This window comes from Glycine max, chromosome 8 (genome assembly GCF_000004515.6).
Source record: "Glycine max cultivar Williams 82 chromosome 8, Glycine_max_v4.0, whole genome shotgun sequence".
NCBI lineage: Eukaryota > Viridiplantae > Streptophyta > Magnoliopsida > Fabales > Fabaceae > Glycine > Glycine max.
The window spans coordinates 8,536,507-8,561,413 of NC_038244.2; the positions used below are offsets into that span (position 1 = coordinate 8,536,507).

Here is a 24,907-nt window from a genome sequence, read left to right on the forward strand (position 1 = left end):
TGACTGGGAAAGTGAAGGAATATATATTAATAAACATTACTAAGGTCTTTATGCCATTGATGCTTTAAATGTCTTATTTTGCTTTTTCATTCTATAGGATGCCTTGTCCTTTGTTTTGTACTTCCATTTATTTGTTTCTGGTAATTTATTTTCAATGAAAAATAAACTTAAAAGTCAGTGAGGTGATATCTTCTAATTGCCACTTTTCTTTATATATTTTAGAATTATTTAGGATGAATATATATGTATTATACAAGGTTTTATCTATATCTGATGTATATTTTAGTCTTTGAGTATCTGTAACCCAGATCTTGACAAGCCCTTTTATGTTACAGTATTTTGGCGGAACAAATTTTGGCCGCACTGCAGGGGGACCCTTGCAAATTACAAGTTATGATTATGATGCTCCAATTGATGAGTATGGTATGTAGAAGAATAACAATAAGACTGTTGTTTAGATGGTAGCTAATGGGATTCATATAGGCTATAGCAGTTGACATGATTGATGACACTCGATGAACCTTGTTTTTCTAGGTCTGCTGCGTGAACCAAAATGGGGTCACTTGAAAGATTTACATGCTGCTTTGAAGCTTTGTGAGCCTGCCCTGGTGGCCACTGATTCACCAACATATATAAAATTGGGTCCAAAGCAGGAGGTATGAGCCTAGGCTGAAATAGATATTTCATAAAAATTTCAAGCATTATGGCTTATTACATTTAATATTTTATTGGTAGTTACAGTCAGAGACCTACTCTCCTAAAGCTTAAGCTATTAGGTAATATGTCACCAATGGCTTATATCTCTACTACTAAGTCTTTTGATGCAAGTACCTTTGGGTTTGAAGTGTATACAATGCATAGGCCACTTTACCTTCTGCTAAAATTCAACTTATAAGAGTCTCAAAGATAGAAGTCCTGATCATCTGGTCATACAGTCTCTCATTCTCATAGCATATTATGAATCAACTCTCCTAAAAGCTTAAATTATTAGGAGAAGGCGCATGGATTTTTTTACATCTCAGCAGTCACCTTGATTTTCTGATCTCTGCGCTTCTTTCTATAAAATTGTCGGTTCCTGTTTTCTGATCTTATCCAAATGGCCATGGCTTGGGGTTCAATCCTTGAAGGGTCATTTGAGGTGCCCTCCAAACCTGAAATAACAATTCAACCATCTGTGGTTCATACCTGACACTCATTCTCTCCAAATAACTGCAACAGAAAAACCCAAAAGTCCAATTTCCCCACCTCAACCCAAAGCATTTTCTCCAAAATCATAAGCTTTCTCAAATCTAACTTAAAAACCCAGCTTCGTTTCCTCTGGACTCTAGCATCATCTAGTACCCTTTTAGCAATGAAAGCATTACCAATAATTTTTCTACTAGTAATAAAAGATAAAATGATTCTCAGAAATGGCGTCTGAAAGGGCTTCATTCAATCTGGAAGCAAGTACTCTTGTGTGAGTTGTATCTATCCTATAAACACTAGAAACCGAGTTAATGTTGAAAAAAATCCTTAACTTTGACTGACCTATCCTTTTTATTTGGGTTCATACAAATTCCTTCTATTGGGGTTCTGAGAGATTTTGGGGTTATGCTGGACCAAAAGGCAAAACCCAAAGACTGTGAGCAGAAGCAGGATTGTAATCTGTTAAATCCTTTATTGATTTTCAGTTTTGCACTCAGCTAGCTCATATTTATATACATAAAATAATGAATGCATCTTATATTTACAATTCAAGAACTATAATTAGGAATAGAACTGTTCCCTATGATCCTAGTGATCCCAACAATATCCTACTCCTATTATTTCCAAACTTATTACTGTTATCATTCCTCTTAGAATGTGGGTTTGACCCTAACTCAACCCCAAAAGCTAATTCATAGGATGAGGGCTTCCCCCCACTTATACACTCTATATTGGCCTTATCTCTAGCCAATGTGGGACTTGGATTTCTCCAAATAATTCCAAACATTTACATGCAATCTTCTTGTGGTGAAATAGATATTATATATTTTACCTTGTGAGAATAGTTGTGTATATTTATCTACTTTGATTAATACATTATGTCTTCACAAGAACATGTAGCCAATCCTACTTTGTGGGATAGGTATGGAAAAATATATGGGTGACTTTTTATTTTTTTCTGAATCACATTTGTTCATCAATTTCAGGCACATGTGTACCAAGCAAATGTTCACCTTGAAGGGTTAAACTTGTCTATGTTTGAATCTTCAAGCATATGCTCAGCATTTCTTGCCAACATTGATGAATGGAAAGAGGCAACTGTGACCTTTCGCGGTCAAAGATACACTATACCACCATGGTCTGTGAGTGTTTTGCCAGATTGCAGAAATACAGTTTTCAATACTGCCAAGGTTGGTCTATGCTATGGATCATTTTATTGAACATTTTTTGTTTCTTTTGCCTCTTTTGTTGAATTGAGTCAACCTCCCCCCCCCCCCCCCTCCTTTTTTGGTGTAATGATGTACAATCTTTGTTTTTTAGCTGATGGTTCTTTTGGGGGGATCTCCTTGATGAATTATAGAGTGATTTGACAGAACCTTTGATTAAATAAATTTTAGTATTACCTTTGTGCTTGGTTGTTTGCATTTTGGCTGTTAAAGTGAAATCCTTGTTGTCTATTCTTTTTGCAAGGTGTACATCTCCTTGCTAGACTTGTAGTAATGTTATATTATTTTTGAGGTTGTCTGAAACTTTCTTTCTTCTTTATATTTGTGCAGGTTAGAGCACAAACTTCTGTCAAACTGGTAGAGTCTTATTTGCCAACTGTCTCTAATATTTTCCCAGCCCAGCAATTGAGGCACCAGAATGACTTTTACTACATCTCAAAGTCTTGGATGACTACAAAAGAGCCACTCAATATATGGAGTAAGAGCAGTTTCACTGTAGAAGGTATATGGGAGCACTTAAATGTTACAAAGGATCAATCTGATTACCTTTGGTATTCAACCAGGTAATTATGCACTTCTAAATACTCCGCAGTGGTACCAGGTGTCACAAGATATTTTGTGGCTTGTTTTACTTTTAATTTCTGATATATGTGGTGTGTTGTATCATGCCTTACTTTTATAAAAAAAATAAAAATGCATGCTTTTATTGATGTTTACAGAGAGAATTTAGAAGGAAAAAAAACTGTATTATTGATGATACTAAAAAATGAATGTCTTGCATCTAAATGAAGAGATACAGAAGGTATTTATAAGCACCTAGATACAGCTGTCATAGTGACAGCTGTATCTAGGTATTTATAGTGACAGCTGTATCACTGACTTTGTAACAACCTAACCATCCGAACAGTTCTCTGTACCATAATCAGTTACTCACAGCTTTACTTGTCATCTGTCTTCTTTTAGATAAAGAGTAATTCATTATAGCTCTAGGTTTCAGGGACCAACTTTCTTTTAAAGCTTAAGCTTTTAGGTGAAAGGTCACAGTGTTGAAGTGTGGTTTGTGTGGGCAATGCACAGGCCCACACTTCCATCTTAAATTTAACTTTTTCTATTACAGTGACAAGCACCGAACTACTTGGTCATAGAATGTTACAATGTTAAGGACCAACTTTGCTAAAAGCTTGAGATAGGTGAAGGCTAATGAATGTTTTTATATCTATCAAAAGGAACATGAAAGATTACGTATAAGATATCCTCCATATCAAAATTAAAAAGAAAAGATATAAGATGCATCAAAAGACATCAAAACTCAAAACTAAAGAGCACGACAGTTTTCCCTTTGTATATCTTCCAAAGGAATTCCGCAGCAGAAACCATGTTCTGAATTCCATAATGCTGCAATGAAATTAAAAAACATCCTCAAAATTTCTTTTAAATATTGATTCAATGGTTGTCTAATTGAATATCCATTAATTTGTGTGTATAATGCAGAGTATATGTTTCAGATAGTGACATCTTGTTTTGGGAGGAAAATGATGTCCATCCAAAACTTACTATAGATGGTGTCCGTGACATATTGCGTGTATTCATCAATGGCCAGCTTATAGGTAATTGATCTGATAGTGTTATATGTATGCTGTATTTGAATACGAGCAAGCAAGTTTCTATTTTTTTTCCTTAAGTTAATGGAAGTTCTATTATGAATAACGTGCGCTCCACTTTATTATGTAGTTACCCTAGCTAGACTCTTTAACATTCTGCATTTTCTGCTTGAAGTTCAGTAATGCTTAAGAAAATAGAACTTGTGAGGAGTTATTAAGATTAACTTGGTGGTTGAGAAGGAGAGTTTAAGGGTTGAAGGGAGGAGGAGGAGGAGGGGGAGAGGTCGTGGGTTTAAATCCTCCCACTAACATTCTAACAAAAACTAGCCACTAAATTGTCTGACAAAAAAAATAGCACTTGTGATCTATGATAGTGTTTGTATGACAATTGGGAGTGAAAACTTGGTTGTCACAGCCCAGATGATAAATTTTCAGGAGTAGGTAGTGTCCTTGTCTGTTTAAAGCACTATCCCTAACTCCAGACAATGGGTCCCCTTTTTTTTCAAATCAAAACATCAGTTATATCATAATTCTTGTGCTTTAGAGGTTTAATATTTATTTCTTTTGTCTACATATTTATAATCATATAGTTTCATTTCTTTTCCAAGTGAAGGTAATGTTGTTGGTCATTGGATCAAGGTGGTCCAGACTCTTCAATTTCTCCCAGGATACAATGATTTAACACTGTTAACTCAAACAGTGGGTTTACAGGTGAAATTCCTAGTATATTTTTAACATGTTTCCTTATATATAATGCCAAAACCTTAAATTATTTACAGTCGCTAATTTGTGTGTACTGTGTTGTGTAGGTATTTGGCAATTGTGTAAAATTTCATAATTCTACTGTTATGGTCTTTGACCAATCAAATTTGGTTGTGAAACTAGTTCCTTTAGATAAGAGGTTTATTAGTAACAGCAAAGGAAGAATTGAAGAACGTAATGTCAATTATTTTGCCTACATAATGTTTTTCTTATATAATAAATAATTTAATGTCTTGGAACATGGAAGTTACTGCTACGTGTTAGTATGGCAGTTTCTTATGTTTGAATAATTCTATAACTGCTTTTTCTTAGGATGAGCAATTTAAAGCAGTTATTTCTGTAAGTATTGGAAAAAACGACTGTACCGCAGGCTCTATAAATGTAAGAACTAAACACCCAGTTCATCAAAATATCAACTAAACAGATTCTTAGAAACTCTGGTTTTTTACTTTCAATTTCTTACATTTTCCTTTTTTTATTAGTAGTATAAAATATTAACCGCGTCTATTAGTCCATTATTTCATTGCAGTTTATTAAAATTTGTATTTAGGGCTTAACTCCACCCCACAAAACTGGCTTGAAAGGCAAGGATTGCCCAAATTTTATAAGCATTACTTGAGCCTTATTTCTGTTGATGTGGGACTATATCCACCCCTCGCCTATCACAATGAAGGTGCATGAGACCGCAAATTAAGGCAGACCAAGGGTGTCCGCATCTAAGGCAACTTTCCAACACAGTTGTTAATTGATACCCATATAATTAAATGATTTTCTTTATCTGCATACCCGTTCATTAGTGAATTGATGACAAACGATTACCCAATGTGTTCACATTAATATTAACAGCATATTCCTTTCCATCTGTATGCTTTGTGACTTTTATATCTATTTTCTTATATTTCTTTCAACTTACTCTCCTATCAAACAGTTGAGGGATAAAGATTACTGACTATACATATATTTTCATTTGAAACAATGTTACAGAATTATGGCGCTTTTCTTGAGAAGGATGGAGCAGGGATTAGAGGTAAAATAAAGATCACTGGATTTGAAAATGGAGATATAGATCTTTCAAAATCATTATGGACCTATCAGGTATGTATTTAATATTTAAACCCTAAATTGATCCAAAAGAACTGTAATTTATTAGCTGGTTTTTAGAGGAAAATACTATTAGATGTAGTAGACTACAGATATATTCTGTAAATCTGTACAGTTAGTAAAAATACAGTAAATACACAAGCCAAATGCACGTGTTTTCTCTTTCTCTCATTTCCTACATGGTACCTTCTGGAATCTGGACATATTACAATTGGTCTTCTTCTGAATTCAAATGACCATCTAGCAAACATTTTCTAGGGTGAGTCAATTAGTTAGTCCATACATAGTGTAAGTACTAGGTGTACATAAGCTGTTTAGGTATACTCCAGTTGCATTCTCTTCGTAAATAAACCAGTGTAGTTAGTATAAATATTGTAAGTACTTAAGCCAAACATTTGTGTATTTTCATTCAATAGGTTCTCTCATTCTCTCTATTGTGTGTGTGTGTGTGTGTGTGTGTGTGTGTGTTCTGTGATATGGATTCTTATTTCTGGTATTTTGGCTCTTTAACCTTTAAAATAATTAGGGTAAGCAACAAAGAACACATTTCAGTTTATTGTAATAAAAAATAAACCACTTATGTAGAAGCAAATAAGAACTGCAAAAGGATGAGTGCAGTAATTATTGATTATATGTAATCCAATCAGGGTTTGGTTTTGCTATTTGGGAATTCATGCTTTAGATGTTTAGGTCTTAGTGTCTTACAATATCTATAAGCAAATGAGAAAGGAATTTTTTTCTCAATATGCTTGAGTGTTTTTTCCACCCAGCAGATTGGGCTTATTTATATTCAAGAGTATTTCAAAGACAATTAACGCCCAAACAATTTACCAGAGAACAATGAAGATACCACTACTTCCTAAGATGCATTGAACCTAGCTATACCAGAAAAATTCTGATGGCAGGCAGAAAAATTGCTGTAAGAGTTCTGATAGTGGGCAGAAAAGTCATCGTAAATTCTGACAATCACTGGAAATGTTGCTGGACAATTCTAGAATTTTTGGATGTCTGACAGCTTCAAGAGCCCAATCAGACGGAGACCATTTTTTTTGCAGAAACACCCCCTCCCCCCAGATTAGGATCTTTAATACCATGTGAGAAAATGGGGGGAAAAAATCTCAATGTGCTTGAGTTTGTTTTCTTTCCAGCAGAATGAACTTATTTATGTTCAAGAGTATTACAAAGATAATTAATACCAAAACAATTTACAAGAGAATAGTTAAGATATCACTACTTCCTTTTTATTTTAAAGGAGGCATCCACTACTTCCTAAGATGCATTGAACCTACGTATACCAAGTACCTAGGCTACTTGCTAAAATAAACATAAAAAATGCTCTTATCTCCTAAAATATTCCTAATTCCAACAATATCTTACCTTAGTATAAATTGGATTGAGATTCTATGTTCCTGTATGAAATAGGCTTTTGAATCTTAAGTTTGGGTTACATGCCCTTGTAGGAATAGGTTGTTTAAGTTGCTTATTTGAGATTTTTTTATGTCAACCTTGACATGGTAATTAAAAGATATAAATTTGAAAGGAAAAAAAAATCTTGGTTTTGATTCTTTGTTCAACATCAGTTGGTCTAGTTCTGCCTTCACTCCAAAGAAACTTAAAATGCTGCTTTAATGGCGTGTTTTCTTGGTGTGTCTCAGCTTCATTATATTTATTCTAAGTTTATTTGCTTGTTCTATAATTTTCATCTTCATGTCATCACTTTCTATACTTGTGGGATTGTACTTTTCTTAGTCCGAGGAATTTGAAAATACTAACTCCACTTTATTCATTTGTATCCCAGGTTGGGCTTCAGGGTGAGTTTTTAAAATTTTACAGTGAAGAGAATGAAAATTCAGAATGGGTAGAGTTGACCCCTGATGCCATCCCATCCACATTTACATGGTACAAGGTAACTATGAGCTGTTGAAGTGATATATGAGACTGCTTTTTACTTATCCATGAAATTAACTCAGGATCAAGAAACAAGCACCATTTAAGATTAAAAAATTTCCTACAGTGGACAAATTCATGAATAATAGAAAGAGTGTACGGTCAATGAAAAAGATGATTATAAATTTATGCACATGCTGAATTCCTTTAAGGAAAGCAGATGATTTGGAATGAATATTTTATATATGCCCAGGACATTTGTTTGTTCTCTGTGTTGCCTCTGAAATTGTTCAATTATCTATTTATTGTAATTAACTAATTATTATGCCCAACGCACTGCCACAGAGTGAGTGAATCTATAATCATATCACGACTGAGATTTCATGAAGGTGCTATTAAGCCCACTGATCATTCTTTCCCAATGCTATTTTTCTTTTTTATCACAACAGAACAAAGTATAAATAACACCTATTTGTTTAAAGCAGACATATTTTGATGTCCCTGGTGGCATAGATCCGGTTGCTCTAGACTTCAAAAGCATGGGAAAAGGTCAGGCTTGGGTGAATGGTCAACATATAGGAAGATACTGGACTCGGGTTTCCCCAAAAAGTGGATGTCAACAAGTCTGTGATTATCGTGGAGCATATAATTCCGACAAGTGTTCAACAAATTGTGGAAAACCAACCCAAACCTTGTATGTAGTCTCAAAGTAGCTAAAACTGTTGGTTTCATGATTTCATGACTCCAAAAGACTTTATCGATTAATTATGAAAAGTCACTCAAAGCATCATTTATCTCCTGTTGACTTACACCTTTATGTACAATATTTTAGTTGAAAAACTTTAAATTATCCTAACCCTAATAATCCTATTAATTACCAAATGAGGAAAATATTGAATTTTTTTATATTCCTATTATATTAAATACATCAGCTTTTTAATTTAATACTTTCCTTATAAAGTATTGGAAGAATTATTGTAAAGATTTTTTAGGAGAAATCAGCATTACTTATTGTACTATCATACTTATCATTGCACTTTCCTTAACTTGAGTTATTGGTCAATCTCCAGGTACCATGTGCCACGATCATGGTTGAAAGCAACCAACAATTTACTTGTTATCTTAGAGGAAACCGGAGGAAATCCCTTTGAAATTTCAGTTAAGTTACATTCGTCCAGAATAATATGTGCTCAAGTGTCAGAATCCAACTATCCACCTTTGCAAAAGTTGGTGAATGCAGATCTCATTGGTGAAGAAGTTTCGGCAAATAATATGATACCTGAACTGCACTTACATTGTCAACAAGGACACACAATTTCCTCCGTAGCATTTGCAAGCTTTGGTACTCCAGGAGGTAGTTGTCAGAATTTTTCTAGAGGAAACTGCCATGCACCTAGTTCAATGTCGATAGTTTCTGAGGTAAACTCTATATTGGGTAGCTTTTCACTCTTAACTATTACCTTAGGGGAAAAGAATTGTGGACATAGTTCTCTGCAAGAAAGCAAAAGCTCCACATGATTTTGGCATTGTGGACTTAGATAAAAGTGATGATGCAAGACATTTTCCAAAATGCTTATACTTTAAGTATTACGATTACAAATTTATTGTTATCACTGAATAAACATTTCTGTAGGCACTAGAAAATTGATGAGAACTTGTATGTTAAGAAAAGTGTAAGGTCTTGGCTAATGTTGATATGTAGCATGGAAGAAACAGGGCTGTAGTGTTTTGCGGCTTTTTAGCTGCAGGCTTTTAATGTTTTGATGAAAAATATTATGTGGTGAGCATGGAGATGCTCCATACTAATACATGTCTGTATCAGGCGTAACAGTTGTGGGCATGGTTGACAAAACCTAACTTTTCTAGTGCCAAAATTAGTGTGGCCATTCTAAGTGATCTTGTTGTTGACCCTCTTCATATATACTTTTTTATATTTTGCAGGCTTGCCAAGGGAAAAGGAGCTGCTCCATCAAAATCTCAGACAGTGCATTCGGGGTAGACCCGTGTCCGGGTGTGGTGAAAACATTGTCAGTGGAAGCAAGATGCACATCACCATTGAGTGATGACTTCTTTCAAGAGGCTGTTAGCAGCTTCTAAAATGAGGTTCGGTATGAACCTTGTGAACACAAGCCAACCAACTGGACAATGTTACTAACCAGAAATGGCCATTAATTGTGTTCACTCGATTGTGTATATATAAATGTCATGATTTAGTGCATAAGACTTGGTCTTTTGACATTGAACAGCAAATAAGTAATCTCTGCTGATCAATGATTCTCCTTTGTGCATGCAATACCATGGGTTCTTTGATCTGATGATCCGTTGTGGGCTAATGCTGATGAAGGTTGCATAATCAGCACCTCTTTCAATGTACAAGATCTTTGAAACAACGAAGGATTCCCGAAGCAATAAAAAAACCGAGCAATTTTAAAAAGTTATATCTACTTTAATTTTTAATTAGTTGATAATGTAATTTTTTACACTATATATCAGCTAATTGTATATAGAAATTAAACTAAAATTTCAAAACTTCCATACCCAACACGTACATTACATTTGCATATAAAAATAATAGCATTTATTGGTGTCGTCCCAAAAACTCAAACTATCATTACAAGTAACAAAAATAGGTTTCTCATACAAATCGTTTTGAAAATGTATAAATTTAAGAATTTATTTTTTATGCATCGTCTTTTAGTTTAAATTTTAAAATGTTTACATTGTTAACTAATTAAATTTTAAAATGTTTACATTGTTAACTAATTAAATTTTTATAATTAATGTAGCTTTTGAAACAATTATTACAAAATCCAATATATCATACGTGATTTCTAATAATATAAGTAGATGACAGTGAGTATTTAAAACTATAAATAATTTATTCTAAATATTCATAAAATGTTTTTCATATTGATAATCGCGAAATTTGATTTAATTTATAGTCAATTTTGATTAAGAATGATTGTAATTTATTTACTTTACTGTTGTTTTTAATGAAATAATAAATAAATTAATTTCTTTGCAGTTTTTTATTAGCAGAAGTTAAAAGAAAAAGATTTCAAGTGCTTTAAAAAAAAATTAAAGTAAAAATTGGAAGAAAAACCTAAAGAAAAATTAGAAGAATTGGACAGTCCGTTTAACGCATAAGACAGGCACACCGCGCACTCTCGCTCAGCGTGCAACACACGCTTAGCGCGGAAAAGACACACGAAAAAAGTCCCAAGGCGCGCTTAGCGCGAAGAATCCACACGAAGTGCGCCCCCACACTAAGTGTCAGGTCTCATGAAAAATTAAGCTACCTTAGGCTTATAAAGGAGTAGGAAACAGAAGGGAAGGACACAAAATCCACACACTGGGTCTATCCCTTAGGGGAAATCCTCTCTCTTTAGTCATTTCCCCTTTTCTTGTTACCAGTCATCCATCATCTTCTTTCATCCACATCAACCCTCTAAAGTGTAAAAGTCTCTCATGATAATGAAAGGTTAAACCCCCCTTAGTTAGGGCCTAACAGGCCTAAAAAGACAACAGATGTATTGTAATGTTTCATATCTATCAATGCAATCAAGTATTTTCTTTCCTATTATCATTTCTTATTTTAATTTCATGTATCATTCATTCTTGCATCATCTTTAGGGGATAATAGAAATATAATTAAGGTCTTACATGCATTAGTTTTAGGGATTAGTCGCTTGAGAGACAATAATTTCTAATAGAACTCAAAGGGAAGAGTTATCTTAATAAAATTATTGCTAGACATAGTGATTGCATTATGTCCATGCATTAAAGCAAACATCTAGAATTAGAACTTCATGCACTTTATCTATTAAATCTTTGCAAAAGTATTTGGGAGATAGATAGATAAGATAGGTTTGTCGTGATTTTCAGGGACAAGTATTCCAATAGATGTCGGTAGAAAAAAATCATCAAATTGATAAAGAAAAATCTAAAATCATACATCTTAGACAAATAACGCATGTTTGCATTCTAATTTCATCTTTTCACATTTAAATTGTTATTTGTTTTTCCTGTTATCTTTTTCATCTTTTCACATTTAAATTGTTATTTGTTTTTCATATTATCTTTTTTCTTTGTCTTACTCTAAATTTCACACTTATAATTCTTTGTTTGTCTTTCTTCTTATTGCTTAAAAGTCCTTTCATGTGAATTTGATAACTTTCATTTTAATTTTTACTACTTATGATAAAATTGATACACTTGCCAATTAGTTAAAAAAAGTTTTTGGCATTGTTGCTAGAAACTTTGGTTTTCATACTAATTGTTTACATATCCCAATTTGAGAACAATTATTTTTTTATTATTTTATTATTTTATTTAAATTCTGTTTTATCTATTAATTTACTCTAAATATTCATAAAATGCTTTTTATATCATACATCAAATTTTTAAGTACTTCCAATATAATGCTTTTTCATAAAATGAAAAATTTAAGAACTAAATTTAAAAATCATCAGGACGTAAACTCTCCGGTCTTCATAGCAAACCAGATTTTCCAATAGTTGTCCAAAGGCAATTTCCTATAAAATCTAAGTAAATGACCTAAACATCTCCTTGAGTTGCAAATACTTACCATACTAATTTTGTTCATATACACGGACAAGCTTTTAAACTATTTTCAGGAAGGATAAATTTAGATCTTCCTTCAAGATCTTTCTACAAATCCTTCTATTTACTAAATGCGAAAGAGTTAAATGCATTTATATTTCCAAAATATTAAATGCATTCACTATTTTACTTAATACTATATAAAGTATTAAGAGGATTAGTAAGATAAAGAAAATAGCATTACACTTCCAAGAATTCTAAAAAGTTTCCAGTAAAAGTTATTTAATTCTAGCCAAACAAATCTTAACGAAAAAAAATTCCTACGGGATAGTATTAACAGCGAATTATTCCAGGGAATGTTATCCATAAGACCATAACCCTTAAACGTTGAAGCAAACAACCATATGAAATAAAGGGTGAATGCGCTACAATATTATCACACGTCATTTATACTCACTCAACCAGTAATCCGCATATCAATGACAAACCTTTGGCTGAAATCACTTCCGCATTTGAGATAGCAAGCATTCACATCACACATACGAAGAGTATCATGCTCATAACGATAGCAAGGAAGGAGAGCAAGTTTCACTTTAAACGTCTGATCTTTTTTGTCGCATTGATAATGTTTTGACCTATCTCCGGGTGTTTGAACTCCAACAATTTATCAAGTTTAAGAGAAGCTTCGGAGAAACAGCTATCCTCAATACAGGACTCAGATTTGAGGGCAAAATGAACCTCATTGACGTCCTCGTCAAGCTGGAGGCAGAAGAGGTGGCTGAAAACCTATGTAAAGACAACAGAATACATCAGTGATATTACAGAATAACTTTACTCTAAATACAGTAAAAGAAAAACATAACTTTCAGTTGCCAAGACATGGTTTAAAATATCTTCCACAATCAACAAAACCAAAATTAATGCTGAATAAATATTTATGTACAACAGCATTCAGGGTATATATTGGTTAAAATTCAAAATTTGGAGATCTTTTCTTTGAAAAGTTCACCAGTTTCAGCAAGAATAAGATGAGTGAATTTATTTTAAGTGTGCTGATTGTGTATTGGAGAACAATACCTAAAGCACCTAAGAAACTGCATTTAAGTTGTCAAAAAGAAAAGGGAGAGGGGGAAAAAAAGAATAAAGATGTTGAACACATTTGTAATGAATCTCTGATTAAACAAGATACAGAGTCAGACATTAAAAATCAAAGTCCAAACTGAATATTATTGCACTCATTTGTTTTTACCTTTTTCATTTTTGAGAGAGCCATATCTTTAATGGCTTGGGACCGTGACACCAAATTGACAACAAAGAGACCATCCTCTGAAAGTCTATCCTTTACAGTCTCAAGAAAAGACTCATCCAAAAAATCCGGAGCAGGGCATGTCAATCCCGAGCTGTACAAAATATGTAATAAATAAGTAGGATTCTTTAAAATCATAGAAGATATTATTATTTCTAATCCCTTAATGGCCTAATACCAGTTTTTTTCTTGGCCATTCTATAATAGCTTAATGTAATAACCAAATGCATAATTCAATTTACCTTGGGTCTGAAGAGTCAACATCAACAATAATTATATCAACTTTTGTCACTTCTACATCAGCATGAGACACAGCTGAACTTGCATTTAAAGCGGTATCTGTATAGCTAGGATCATTACTTTTTCCATGAATCTGAGCTGCTCCAGAACTGTCAATCTCCCGGACAAACTGGATCCCATCAGCTATATGCACCTGCATTTCCCAAAAGTAAAAAGATTCAATTGCCAATGTTGTGATCACTCCATCATAAGATTAATTCAACAAAATTCTTAAATTATATGGTGGTTCTTAGTATTCTGCACACAGCCTTCACCCCTCCCAACAAATAAAAACGGAAGTCACTTTATCTGTGGTTGCCATATTTTTATTGTCATCCATATTTTAAACTGGTGTTTAAAACAGCAAAAAAATCATGAAATCAAAATAATTACTTGCAAGAATCAACATTGTATGATTCAAGTAAGAATGGATAATCTTTTCTTAAAACTAGTTACTGTTTTGTGTAGATATTTCCTTTTATGTAAGTTAGCAATCTGGCTTTATTTTGGTTAGTCCTAATTTAGATTTAAACCCCACAACACCTCAAGAGAATGACATGAATGTATATATAACAACCTTTACATGTTTATCCTCAACAAAACTGAAGTAGTCCCTTGCAATATCAACAATCATGGGGTCTAACTCCACAGTCTGTAGATAAAAATTATTATCAAGCCATGTGATATCAATCATTCTGAAAAATAAATCATTAGGGACTAGCTCTGAACTCTAATTATTCCCCCTCCCTATACAACACGGGGAAAAAATATAAATTACCTCAATTTCCAAAAAGGGGATACATCCGTGAAGAAACATGGGAAGTAAACCTGCTCCAAGACCTATTATTACAGCTTTTACCTGAGATATTGCACTTGAATGTATCAGCATTCAGCAATAATGAATGAAAGAATGTTTAAGAGCGTATGAAGAAAGTGAGACAAGTTAATTTGGCATGTATTTACAATTTCCTATTATTTGAAACTACAGTCCTTAATGTACCTAGAAAATAGTAGATTCATGCATCAGATTAAAAGTCAGAGATACTTGCCATTTTCCCACTTGATGCCACATTTTCCATGTGAGAAGATATTAGCATGAATCCTGAAATAATCCCTGTATGATAAGAACTAGCTACATAGCCATGATAGACAGTCAACTGACTGCTTGCTCCTGCAACATCGGAAAAAAATATTACAATGGCAGTTATAAACAGTGAGCAAATATTGCAAACTAGAAAATGAATAGTTTTGAAACTGCAAAAATCCTCTCTCTAATACTGCTGTTAAACCATTTTTAACATATCATATTCATCCAAAATCATTTTTAAACATTAAGGCTTCAAAACAATTGGCAAATGATGAACACAAATTAGCACTATTTTATGAAACAAACATTAAACGTATATCCATTTAACAGATTGAAAAATATAGTATATTATTATGAATTTTTTTGCCAATAGGTTTTACACTAATTGCATGTCTACCTTTCACGTGATATTTTTCAGACCATCACGAGAAATGTCTACTTTAACACTATAACAATTGCAATCAGAGTATCAGATTAGGACAGAATAATTATAGCAATGTTTTGAAAAAACACATCTAGATGGTTTAATATATATTTTCCAAAAGACCTCTCATTGGATACACATTGATATAGAAGAGATATCCAATCCAGTACTAAAATGTTTGTCCAATCATCAGTGTCAAATGATGCATGGCAAGGAAGTATGCACAACTATATAGATACACAAACACTGTCTACAATTTTTTTAATAAAAGAAAATAATTTAGCAAAATGAAGGGAAAATTACAAGAGGTCATTCCTCTTAGGCCTTGTTACATTTACATTGAAAATCAATTTCACACACCATGCACACATTCCAATGTAAAATCTACAGCTAAGATTAATTTGGACACACATCTCAATCACGTTCAACAGTTCAAAACCAATTCTACCAAAATATAAAATAAATGGACACTTTATGATATACAACAATAGATTAACAAACTCGGAATTTGACAATAATGTTGAAGCAACAGTTGCAGGAGTTGCATCAGCAATATTGAACAGTAATTTTTAATAAACCGGAGGCAAGAGGAAAATAATTACCAACACTGTCTCTCCAAGATCCACTTTTCCTAGATTTGGAAGATGCATTGTTTTTCTTCTTCCCTGTCTCACTAACCAATTTGGTAGGCAACTGTTCATCTTTTAGCAAAGCTTCAGACTGCACCAAATTTGCAGCTCTCTCGAATACAAGGCGTCGAAACATCAACTCTCCAGAAGGAAAAATACAACTGACTTCACTATCAACATTTTCATAAATTACATCTTCAACAATAATTGATCCAGTTAATGAAGATGTGACCTGCAAAACACACATAATCATAAATGATATAATGAGAATGTGGGGATCATTTTAAATCAAGCAAGCCATCACAAGAATGAGCATCCATGTAAAAAGTAGGAGCACAAAAGCAAAAAGACTAGAGAATAAATACCTTTTATTTCTTATTGATAAAAGCAGCATTTCAAAAAACTTAATAGAATGAAGAGGTAAAATTACTCTTAGATCAATCAAGCAGGTGTATAAAAAGTAAAAAGAAAAATAATAAGAAATGAGCCCAGTAGGGCCCCAACTCCATCTAATGAACAATGGAAAATCATAAAAAGAAGATTGGTAAGCAGTTAATCTCACAGCCTTAATAGACAGAGAGAGTTCAATAGATAAAAATAACAAAACAGACACAGTTTATCAATTATGTATATTGTTACAAACCTTATGAATGATGTTTCGCTCCTTGATCCCCTCACTTGCCATCATGAAACTGTAGGCATTGTATTCAAGAATTTGTGAGAAAAACTGAAATTCATTTATTGTTTAATGTGTGTTTGGTTCAGCTTATTTTGAAGAAATAATAGCCTATATTTGCCAACTTCTAGAGAGAGATTTTGACAAAAAAAAAAAAAGATTACTTCCAGGAAATAATCTGAACCAAACATGCTATAAGTATGACAACACCTGAAAAAAATGGTTTACAGTATATTAATTACTGTAAAGCATAATGGAACATGTTTGAATGTTTTGCATGAATAGAAAAACGGAGAAAAAAAATGAACATTTATGTTAAGGTTGCTCAAAATAAATGAAAAATCACAAAAATGCAACTGGTACAAGATACAGACGGTATTTTAGCTCCATTCCCATTTTCTGCAGGTGCCAACTGTGTAACCAACGGAGACAAATCCTTCTGAAAAGGGATAACGGACACAATTCAGTAAAAAGCAACACAATTAACCTGTTATAATGGCATGTCCATGAAGCATAACTTATGAGGATGTTTCTACCTGAATCTCCTCCATGCTGGTATCTGAATGGCTGGCATCCAAGTAAACCTAAAGTCACAGATTTGCTTGGAAGCTTCAATTACAAAAGTAATTTGACATACTCAAAAATACCAGCAAGTTATACTTTTATAAAATTAATAGCATACCATTATGAGACGAGCTGCTTTGGAGCTTCTGACCACCATCCACTGTCCTTCTTCAGAATAGAAAAGCCATTCACGTGCACGAGTCTGAGATTTAACATTCAGTCATGAAATTCAAACAGAATAACTGCCTAATTTGATGGCCTAGGTGTAAACTGCAGATAGATATCAAAAAAGGAAATCTGAAATCCTGTGGAATTAGCTCTACAAATGCATATTGATGCACATCGCAATCCAAAAAAATTAAAAAATAAAATAAAATTAGATGAAAAAAACAAATAAAGAAAGAACTTAAGAAATACTAGAAGCTCCATCTATCAGCCAAGTAACAACCCGGTATCCCTACCTCTAATAAATAAACAATCTGATCCTAGATGCACCACGGCATAGAATAACTGAATATATATTCAAAAACAAAACACTTACTTTGATCATTTTCAGTATGAACAAGGTTGAGACTACTAAGAATAGAAATTAAAAAGAATCAGAAATTTTGAAAATAACAAGTATCCAATTGTCCATTGTCCTTCCTAGTTTCAAAAAGCATTGTCAGCAGCAGATTCTAGTCAAAAGCAAATTAGCAATGGTTCTTTTTGTTCCGATAATAAATATTTCCCATTTATTCATTTGTTAAAACTACTGTGCATGAATCTCAAGAGAAGGATCACTAATTCATTCTAAAATTCAAGAGCATTAACAAGAATTTTTTCTCTTGATATGAAGTTAGAAAGAATGCATGAACAAAAACCTAAAGGGATCTCTGCTAAAGCACACCTTAGGCACAATGAAAACCCCACAGTGATAGGTAAATGGGTCAGCCTGTTCCTCAGCATCAAGAATTACAGCTCTGTAAGAAAAAGTGGAGTACCCTTGTCCCCCCAAAGTTAGCTGCAATCGTCGACCTTGAGAAAGCTTTGTCAACTCCTCTTGCAGATCTTCCACAGAATATAATATATCAGAGCCACTGGAGTATTTTTCACGAATTTGATTCTCATTTTGAAGAGCCTCGTGGAGTCCAGAAACCTTGCACAATTGGGGGGGGGGGGGGGGGGGGGGGGGAAAAAAAAAAAAAAAAAAATAAGACCTGATTCTCTATACAAATAGGCATTAGTACTTCATAACTTTAAAAACTACCCCTTCTCTACAACCATAACATTTAACACCCTACAGTAATACTATCTATATCACTAACAATAACAAATGTAGCATTAATCATCCATAGATCCTTATTATAAGAAAACTCTTATGCCCATGAGAACTGAACAAAAAGTAGAAATAGCCCAGATATTCTACCTGTTTTGAATTACTATGAAGTGAAGAATTATGGAGCAATGATGTAATCTGATGCACTAAAGTAGACAGCTCCTTCTCCACAACAACCATAAACGTTTGAAGGCTAGGTTTACCAGAAGACTTTAAAGGTATGGCATCAACACTCATTTTCCACCCAAGTCGAAACTTTGAGAAAAGTAGATCTGGATATTGCGAATTAGCGATATTTATCCTCTAGTCATACCAAACCAAGCACGTCAAAAAATGGAAAAGATAAAATGCAAAAACAGTTCAAGAAAATCATTTCATTGCAATGCAAAGTAACAAAGCACCCTGTCTAAGTGCAATACGATTAACTCTTAAGGTAACGATAGCTTCTTGATAGCATGTTATTATTATTATGTAATAATAACATGCTTTTTGGTCATTATTCATGGTGGAACAAAAATAAGGAAACTTACTTAGTACATGAGATTCAGCCAAGGTAAGGCACACAAACTTGCCCCCAGGCTTTAAAACTCTCTTCACCTGAAAATAAAAAATAAAATAAAATAAAAAATAAAAAAGCCAAGTTACCAAAAATACAAAATAGTCAATCCATATAAACATTCATTATTTAGATCTTGTTTGTATAAACTTCTATATAAAAACTTTTAGGGGGAAGTAAAAAGTAAAATACATTGAGCTTCTCTTATAAGTTAAAAGCAGGCTAGACAGATTTCTATTATCACCGGATTGGATGACTAGATGGCCTGATACTACTCAAAGCATTTTGGACAGAAATTTCTCTGACCATTGTCCAATCATTCTCAGATCGAAAGTCATTGATTGGGGACCCAAACCTTTCCGGGTTCTTGATTGTTGGCTGTTAGACAAAACCTTTAAGGACGTGGTCAATGAATGTTGGACATCAGGTCATCAAAGTGGATGGGGAGGCTTTGTACTTAAAGAAAAAATAAAAAGACTGAAAAGTAGATTGAAGGTATGGAATAAAGAGCAATATGGGGATACATTCAAGAAGGTAAAGCAGCTGGAAGAGGAGTTAAACAGACTTGAACAGGCGACAATGGACAGACAGCTTTCATCACAAGAAATGATGACCAGGCGGCAGCTACAGGAAGACTTGTGGGTGGCTGCCCACTCACATGAATCCTTACTTAGGCAAAAGTCTCGCTCTAGGTGGATCAAAGAAGATGACTGCAACTCAAGATATTTTCATCTCATGATGAACGCGTCTCGAAGACAAAATCTGCTCAAAGGCATCATGCTTGAAGGTTCATGGGTGACTGAACCCCAAAGGGTGAAGGAGGCAGTTAGAGAATTTTTCCAGCAAAGATTTAATGAACCTGAGCCTATCAGACCAACTCTTGAGGGAATTCCATTTCTGAAAATCAATCAGCAGCAGAATGCTATGTTGGTTGGCAGATTTGAGGAGGAGGAAGTGAGAAAAGCAATTTGGGACTGTGGAAGTGATAAAAGTCCGGGCCCGGATGGTCTAAACTTCAAGTTCATTAAGAAGTTTTGGAAAATCATCAAGCCCGACATCCTCCGGTTCCTTGATGAGTTTTATGTGAATGGTATCTTTCCGAAGGGTGGTAATGCTTCATTCATAGCTTTAATACCTAAGGTGCCTGATCCACAACAGCTGTCGGAATACAGACCTATTTCGTTAATAGGATGTATTTACAAGATTGTTAGTAAGATCTTAGCTAGAAGATTAAAGAAGGTGATGCCATCTATTATTGACGAAAGACAGTCTGCTTTTATTGAAGGCAGACACTTATTACATGGTGTCCTTGTAGCAAATGAGGTGGTGGAGGAAGCTAAGAGAAAGCAAAAGTCATGCATTGTGTTCAAGGTAGATTACGAAAAGGCCTATGATTCCGTGTCATGGCAGTTTTTAATCTACATGATGAGAAGGATGGATTTCAACCAGTGTTGTTAAATGGCGGCCATGGCGGCGCCATGGCGGATTTTCATGGCGGTTTTTTGAAAAAACGCCACCGAATAGCGGTGGCGTGGCGGGTTTGGGATGGCGGTCGTGGCGGTTATGGCGGGGTGGCGGAAAATGGCGTCCCTCCCGCACCCCACACGCGCACCCAGCCGCGACACTCGCAGCCGCACGAGCACACAGCCGCGACGACCTCTGGCAGCGACGCACCGGCACAAACGGCGGCGACGAGCTCCGGCAGCGACGCATCTGTCACGAACGACGGCCTGCAGCGAGGAGTTCTCGCAGAGAAGACGAAGCTGCTGTCGCGAAGAAGAAGAAGGCGTCGCGAGGAAGAAGAAGGCGTAGGTTTTAGTTTTATTTTTGCTGTTTGACACCCCCTGTTTTCTGTCTGCAGCTTTTTTTCCTTTTGCTATTTGACACCCCTTTTTACTTTTAACAGTCCCATTTTTTTTTCGTATTTGACACCACAATTTTTTTTTTCTGTTCAGTCCTCTTTTAAATGGCTGAGTTTATTTGAACTCTTTAATGAGTTTATTTGGTGTTGGTACTTGATTATTGTATGAACTCATGAAACTTTTTTAGTTTATTTGAATGCAATCCTTTGTTTTTTTCAATTTCAATGAGATTATATATATGTTTTTTTTTTTTTGGTCCGCCATGACATCCGCCATTTTCCGCTACGCCATCCGCCATATTTTTATGGCGGATTTTTTACTTTCCGCCATGAACCGCCATCCGCCATTAACAACATTGATTTCAACCCTAGATGGATTATGTGGATTGAAGGATGTCTAGCCTCTGCATCTATCTCCATTCTCGTAAATGGGAGCCCGACCAAAGAGTTTTCCCCCTATAGAGGCCTTAGGCAAGGGGACCCCCTTGCGCCTTTCCTATTCAATATTGTAGCAGAAGGCCTAAATGGGCTGATGAAGGAAGCCATTGAGAGAAAAATCTACACAAGTTTTTCTGTGGGGAGAGATAAGGTGGATGTTAATATCCTACAGTACGCGGACGATACCATCTTCTTTGGAGAGGCGACAATGGAGAACATTAAAGCAATCAAGATCATATTGAGGGCTTTCGAAATGGTGTCAGGGCTAAAAATTAATTTTGCCAAAAGTAGCTTTGGATCTATTGGCATGCCTGATGTGTGGAAGCAATCCGCAGCTGATTACTTAAATTGTAGCTTATTGGCCACCCCTTTTGTTTATCTGGGGATTCCGATAGGGGCAAACCCGAGAAAGAGTCAGATGTGGGAACTAATTATCCACAAGTGTGAGAGGAGACTAGCAAAATGGAAACAAAGGCATATCTCATTGGGGGGGAGAGTCACTCTTATTCAGTCAATACTAACCTCTATTCCAATCTATTTTTTTATCATTTTTCAGGATTCCTAGAAGGGTGGCAGATAGGCTGGTCAGCATACAACGAAGGTTTCTTTGGGGTGCCGGAGAAGACCAACATAAGATTGCTTGGGTCAAGTGGGACGACGTATGTCTACCGAAGAACAAAGGAGGCTTGGGAATAATGGACATCACAAAATTCAATCTTGCGTTACTTGCTAAATGGAAGTGGAACTTATTCTACCACAATGGAGAGTTATGGGCAAGGATTCTGGATTCAAAGTATGGAGGTTGGAGGGGTCTTGATGCAGCAACGAATGATAATAACGCCTCACTATGGTGGGCAGATCTTAAATTAGCCCTTCATAATCCCCAACATGAGATGGTGTTAAAGGGAGGGCTAACATGGAAGGTGGGGAATGGAGCCAAAATCAAGTTTTGGGAGGATGATTGGAGCTTTGGAGACACACCGCTGCTGGCAAAATACCCCAGTCTGTACCTAATTTCAGACCAACAGCACAACTATATTCAGGAGATGGGTCAGCAAACGGACAAAGGGTGGGAGTGGAAATTTAAATGGAGAAGACACTTGTTTGACAGAGAGCTTGAGATGGCAGATTGCTTCCTTACTGATGTTGCTGGCAGCTGTATCCAGATTCACAAAAAAGATGAGTGGATCTGGAAAACAGAGCCTACTGGACAATATTCGGTAAGAAGAGCCTATAATATGCTCAATGGAGTGGATGTTGGGAGGATAATGTGTGGGTGTTTGAGGAGTTATGGAAGATTCGAGTCCCAACTAAAATCACTATTTTTGCATGGAGGTTATTAAAGGAGAGACTACAAACGAAGGCAAATTTGAGGAGGAGAAGGGTGGCAATCAATGACACATTATGCCCATTTTGTGGTAATTCTGAGGAGAATGAAGCGCATGTATTTTTGACATGTGACAGAATACTCCCATTATGGTGGGAATCTATGACATGGGTGAAGGAGCTTTTCCGCAGAAACCGTGGCAGCACTTTTCCCAGCATGCATTCTGTTTACATAGCAGAATTCGTCTTAACCGATGGAGAAGTTGGTGGTTGGCCCTCACATGGACAGTGTGGCAGCACCGGAATAAAATCATCTTCTCAAATGAAACTTTTGATGGTAACAAATTAATGGAGGATGCTATTTTTACATTATGGACATGGCTGAAGAACTTTGAGAAAGACTTTGCTCTCACCTACAGCTATTGGTCGTCTAACATAGCATCAGGATTTGTATTTTCAGGGGGGTAGAAATCATAGACGGTGGGTGTTGTAGGTCTTTGTAATACCTAGCTTTGGTTCCTTGCGAGACTGATCTTAGTCTGAGCTTGGAACCATGTTGCTGGCAAGCTAATCTAATTACATGTACTGTTTTGTACCTCTGGTACTCACAATATATATAATATAATTTATCTTTGCTGATCAAAAAAAAAAAAAAAAGTTAAAATAAACTTATGCTCCTTAACTTTCATAAAAGTTCTCCAAAACTTAACATGCATAAGCTTTTTTTTTTTTGTTATCATGTTATCGGTATGGAGGATGCACCAGCTTTGCCAATGACTAATTTTTATCGGAAACCTGGCTGGCCAACTGTAGTGGGGTTCTCCCTCCCAACTACGTTTTTTCCATCTACAAGGGTTGAACCCTATAGCTTGTTTAAGGAAACCGAGTCTAGTCCCACTCGGACGAACGAGTTGTTGGTTAACATGCATAAGTTAATTTCAACTTAGGAAGTTACATAATTTTTTTTTTCTTGTCTTAAAACTGCTAATAGATAAGTTCATCCAAGCATGAACTAATTGAATTAACAAAATAGAGAAACCACATACCTCTGATAGGTACTGGTTCCCCAATTTGGGGCCAAGCTCGGGCTCCATCAAAGCATCGAGTCCACCTTTGTCAATGACCGCACCGAAGCTCTCGTCCTCGAACTGCATGACGGTCATGTCCATAACGCGCCATCGCATGAGGGGGCGGTCGCGGACGTTGCGGCGGAGCATGTCTCCGATGACGACCTTGGAGAAGTCGATGTTGGTGATGGCGGTGTGGCCGGCGTCGTAGAGGTGCTCGGAGAGGCGGGAGTTGCCGCAGCCGGGGACGAGGAGCTGAAGCGGGAGAGGGAGAGGGATGGTTTTGAGGAGGGAGAGGAGTGGGTCCCTGAGATGGGGCCATTCGGCGTACCACTCGAAGGAATCGCCGCGGAGGGTGAAGAAGTTGTCCCAGTTCTCTTTGCTCGTGAAGTCTCCTAGGGTTTCCAGAATGTCCTCCGGTGAACCCTTCTTCTTCGCCTTGGAACCCATTTCTTCTTCGCCTTCTTTGCTTCCACTCTCACTCACTTCTTCACAAACAAAACTCTTTTATACTGCGCTTCGCTTCACTTCACTGTCTTCTAGTCAAGACAACTTAACTTTAGGCTAAACCCTCCTAATCTCAGATATTTTAGGAAAATCACAACGGCTCACTCAATAATCAAAAAATCTCTCCACCACAATTAATTATTTTTTACTCACCTTTAATCTCTCATTATTAAATTAAACATTTCAGTAATTACATGATACTATTAACTGTTTTTGTGAGTAGTATTTAACCGCATTAGAACATTTGTAGCGCTAAATCGTTTGTTGAGTTGCCTAAGCGGATATATTCAATTAGAATTTTGATAGATTAATTTAATATTTTCTTTTATAAAATAAATATTGTGATATTGTTGAAATAATAAAAATAATCTTATAAAATTCAATTAAGTGAATTTTTTATGATTTTTACTCATCACGTCTCATCTATTATTTTTTCTTTCTCCAACATGATGAGATATTTAAATGGATTCAAATGTTCAATCAAAATTATTTATTGAAAGATAATATTTTGTATTGTAAAAAAAAATTAACTATGTGAAAACAA

At 35.3% G+C, this 24,907-nt stretch overlaps 2 protein-coding genes across 2 annotated transcripts; one reads left to right on the plus strand and one right to left on the minus strand.

The window, feature by feature from the left end:
* The first annotated feature begins 2,320 nt into the window (after positions 1-2,320).
* Positions 2,321-9,859, plus strand: LOC100301878 (lectin). The gene is made up of 10 exons (NM_001248793.1): positions 2,321-2,375; positions 2,809-2,974; positions 3,903-4,018; positions 4,621-4,625; positions 5,087-5,155; positions 5,759-5,869; positions 7,674-7,781; positions 8,248-8,456; positions 8,833-9,181; positions 9,704-9,859. The coding sequence occupies exons 1-10, from the start codon at positions 2,321-2,323 to the stop codon at positions 9,857-9,859; spliced, it is 1,344 nt and encodes a 447-aa protein (NP_001235722.1).
* Positions 9,860-12,628: 2,769 nt separating this feature from the next.
* LOC100793111 (eEF1A lysine and N-terminal methyltransferase) lies at positions 12,629-24,391 on the minus strand. The gene is made up of 15 exons (XM_014778880.3): positions 23,836-24,391; positions 19,139-19,205; positions 18,699-18,880; positions 18,180-18,428; positions 17,409-17,492; positions 17,263-17,310; positions 17,101-17,165; positions 16,694-16,742; positions 16,024-16,282; positions 14,960-15,081; positions 14,689-14,769; positions 14,488-14,562; positions 13,874-14,064; positions 13,575-13,725; positions 12,629-13,111 (listed from the first exon to the last, which is right to left on the minus strand). The coding sequence occupies exons 1-15, from the start codon at positions 24,304-24,306 to the stop codon at positions 12,914-12,916; spliced, it is 2,292 nt and encodes a 763-aa protein (XP_014634366.1). The 5' UTR covers positions 24,307-24,391; the 3' UTR covers positions 12,629-12,913.
* Positions 24,392-24,907: the final 516 nt, after the last annotated feature.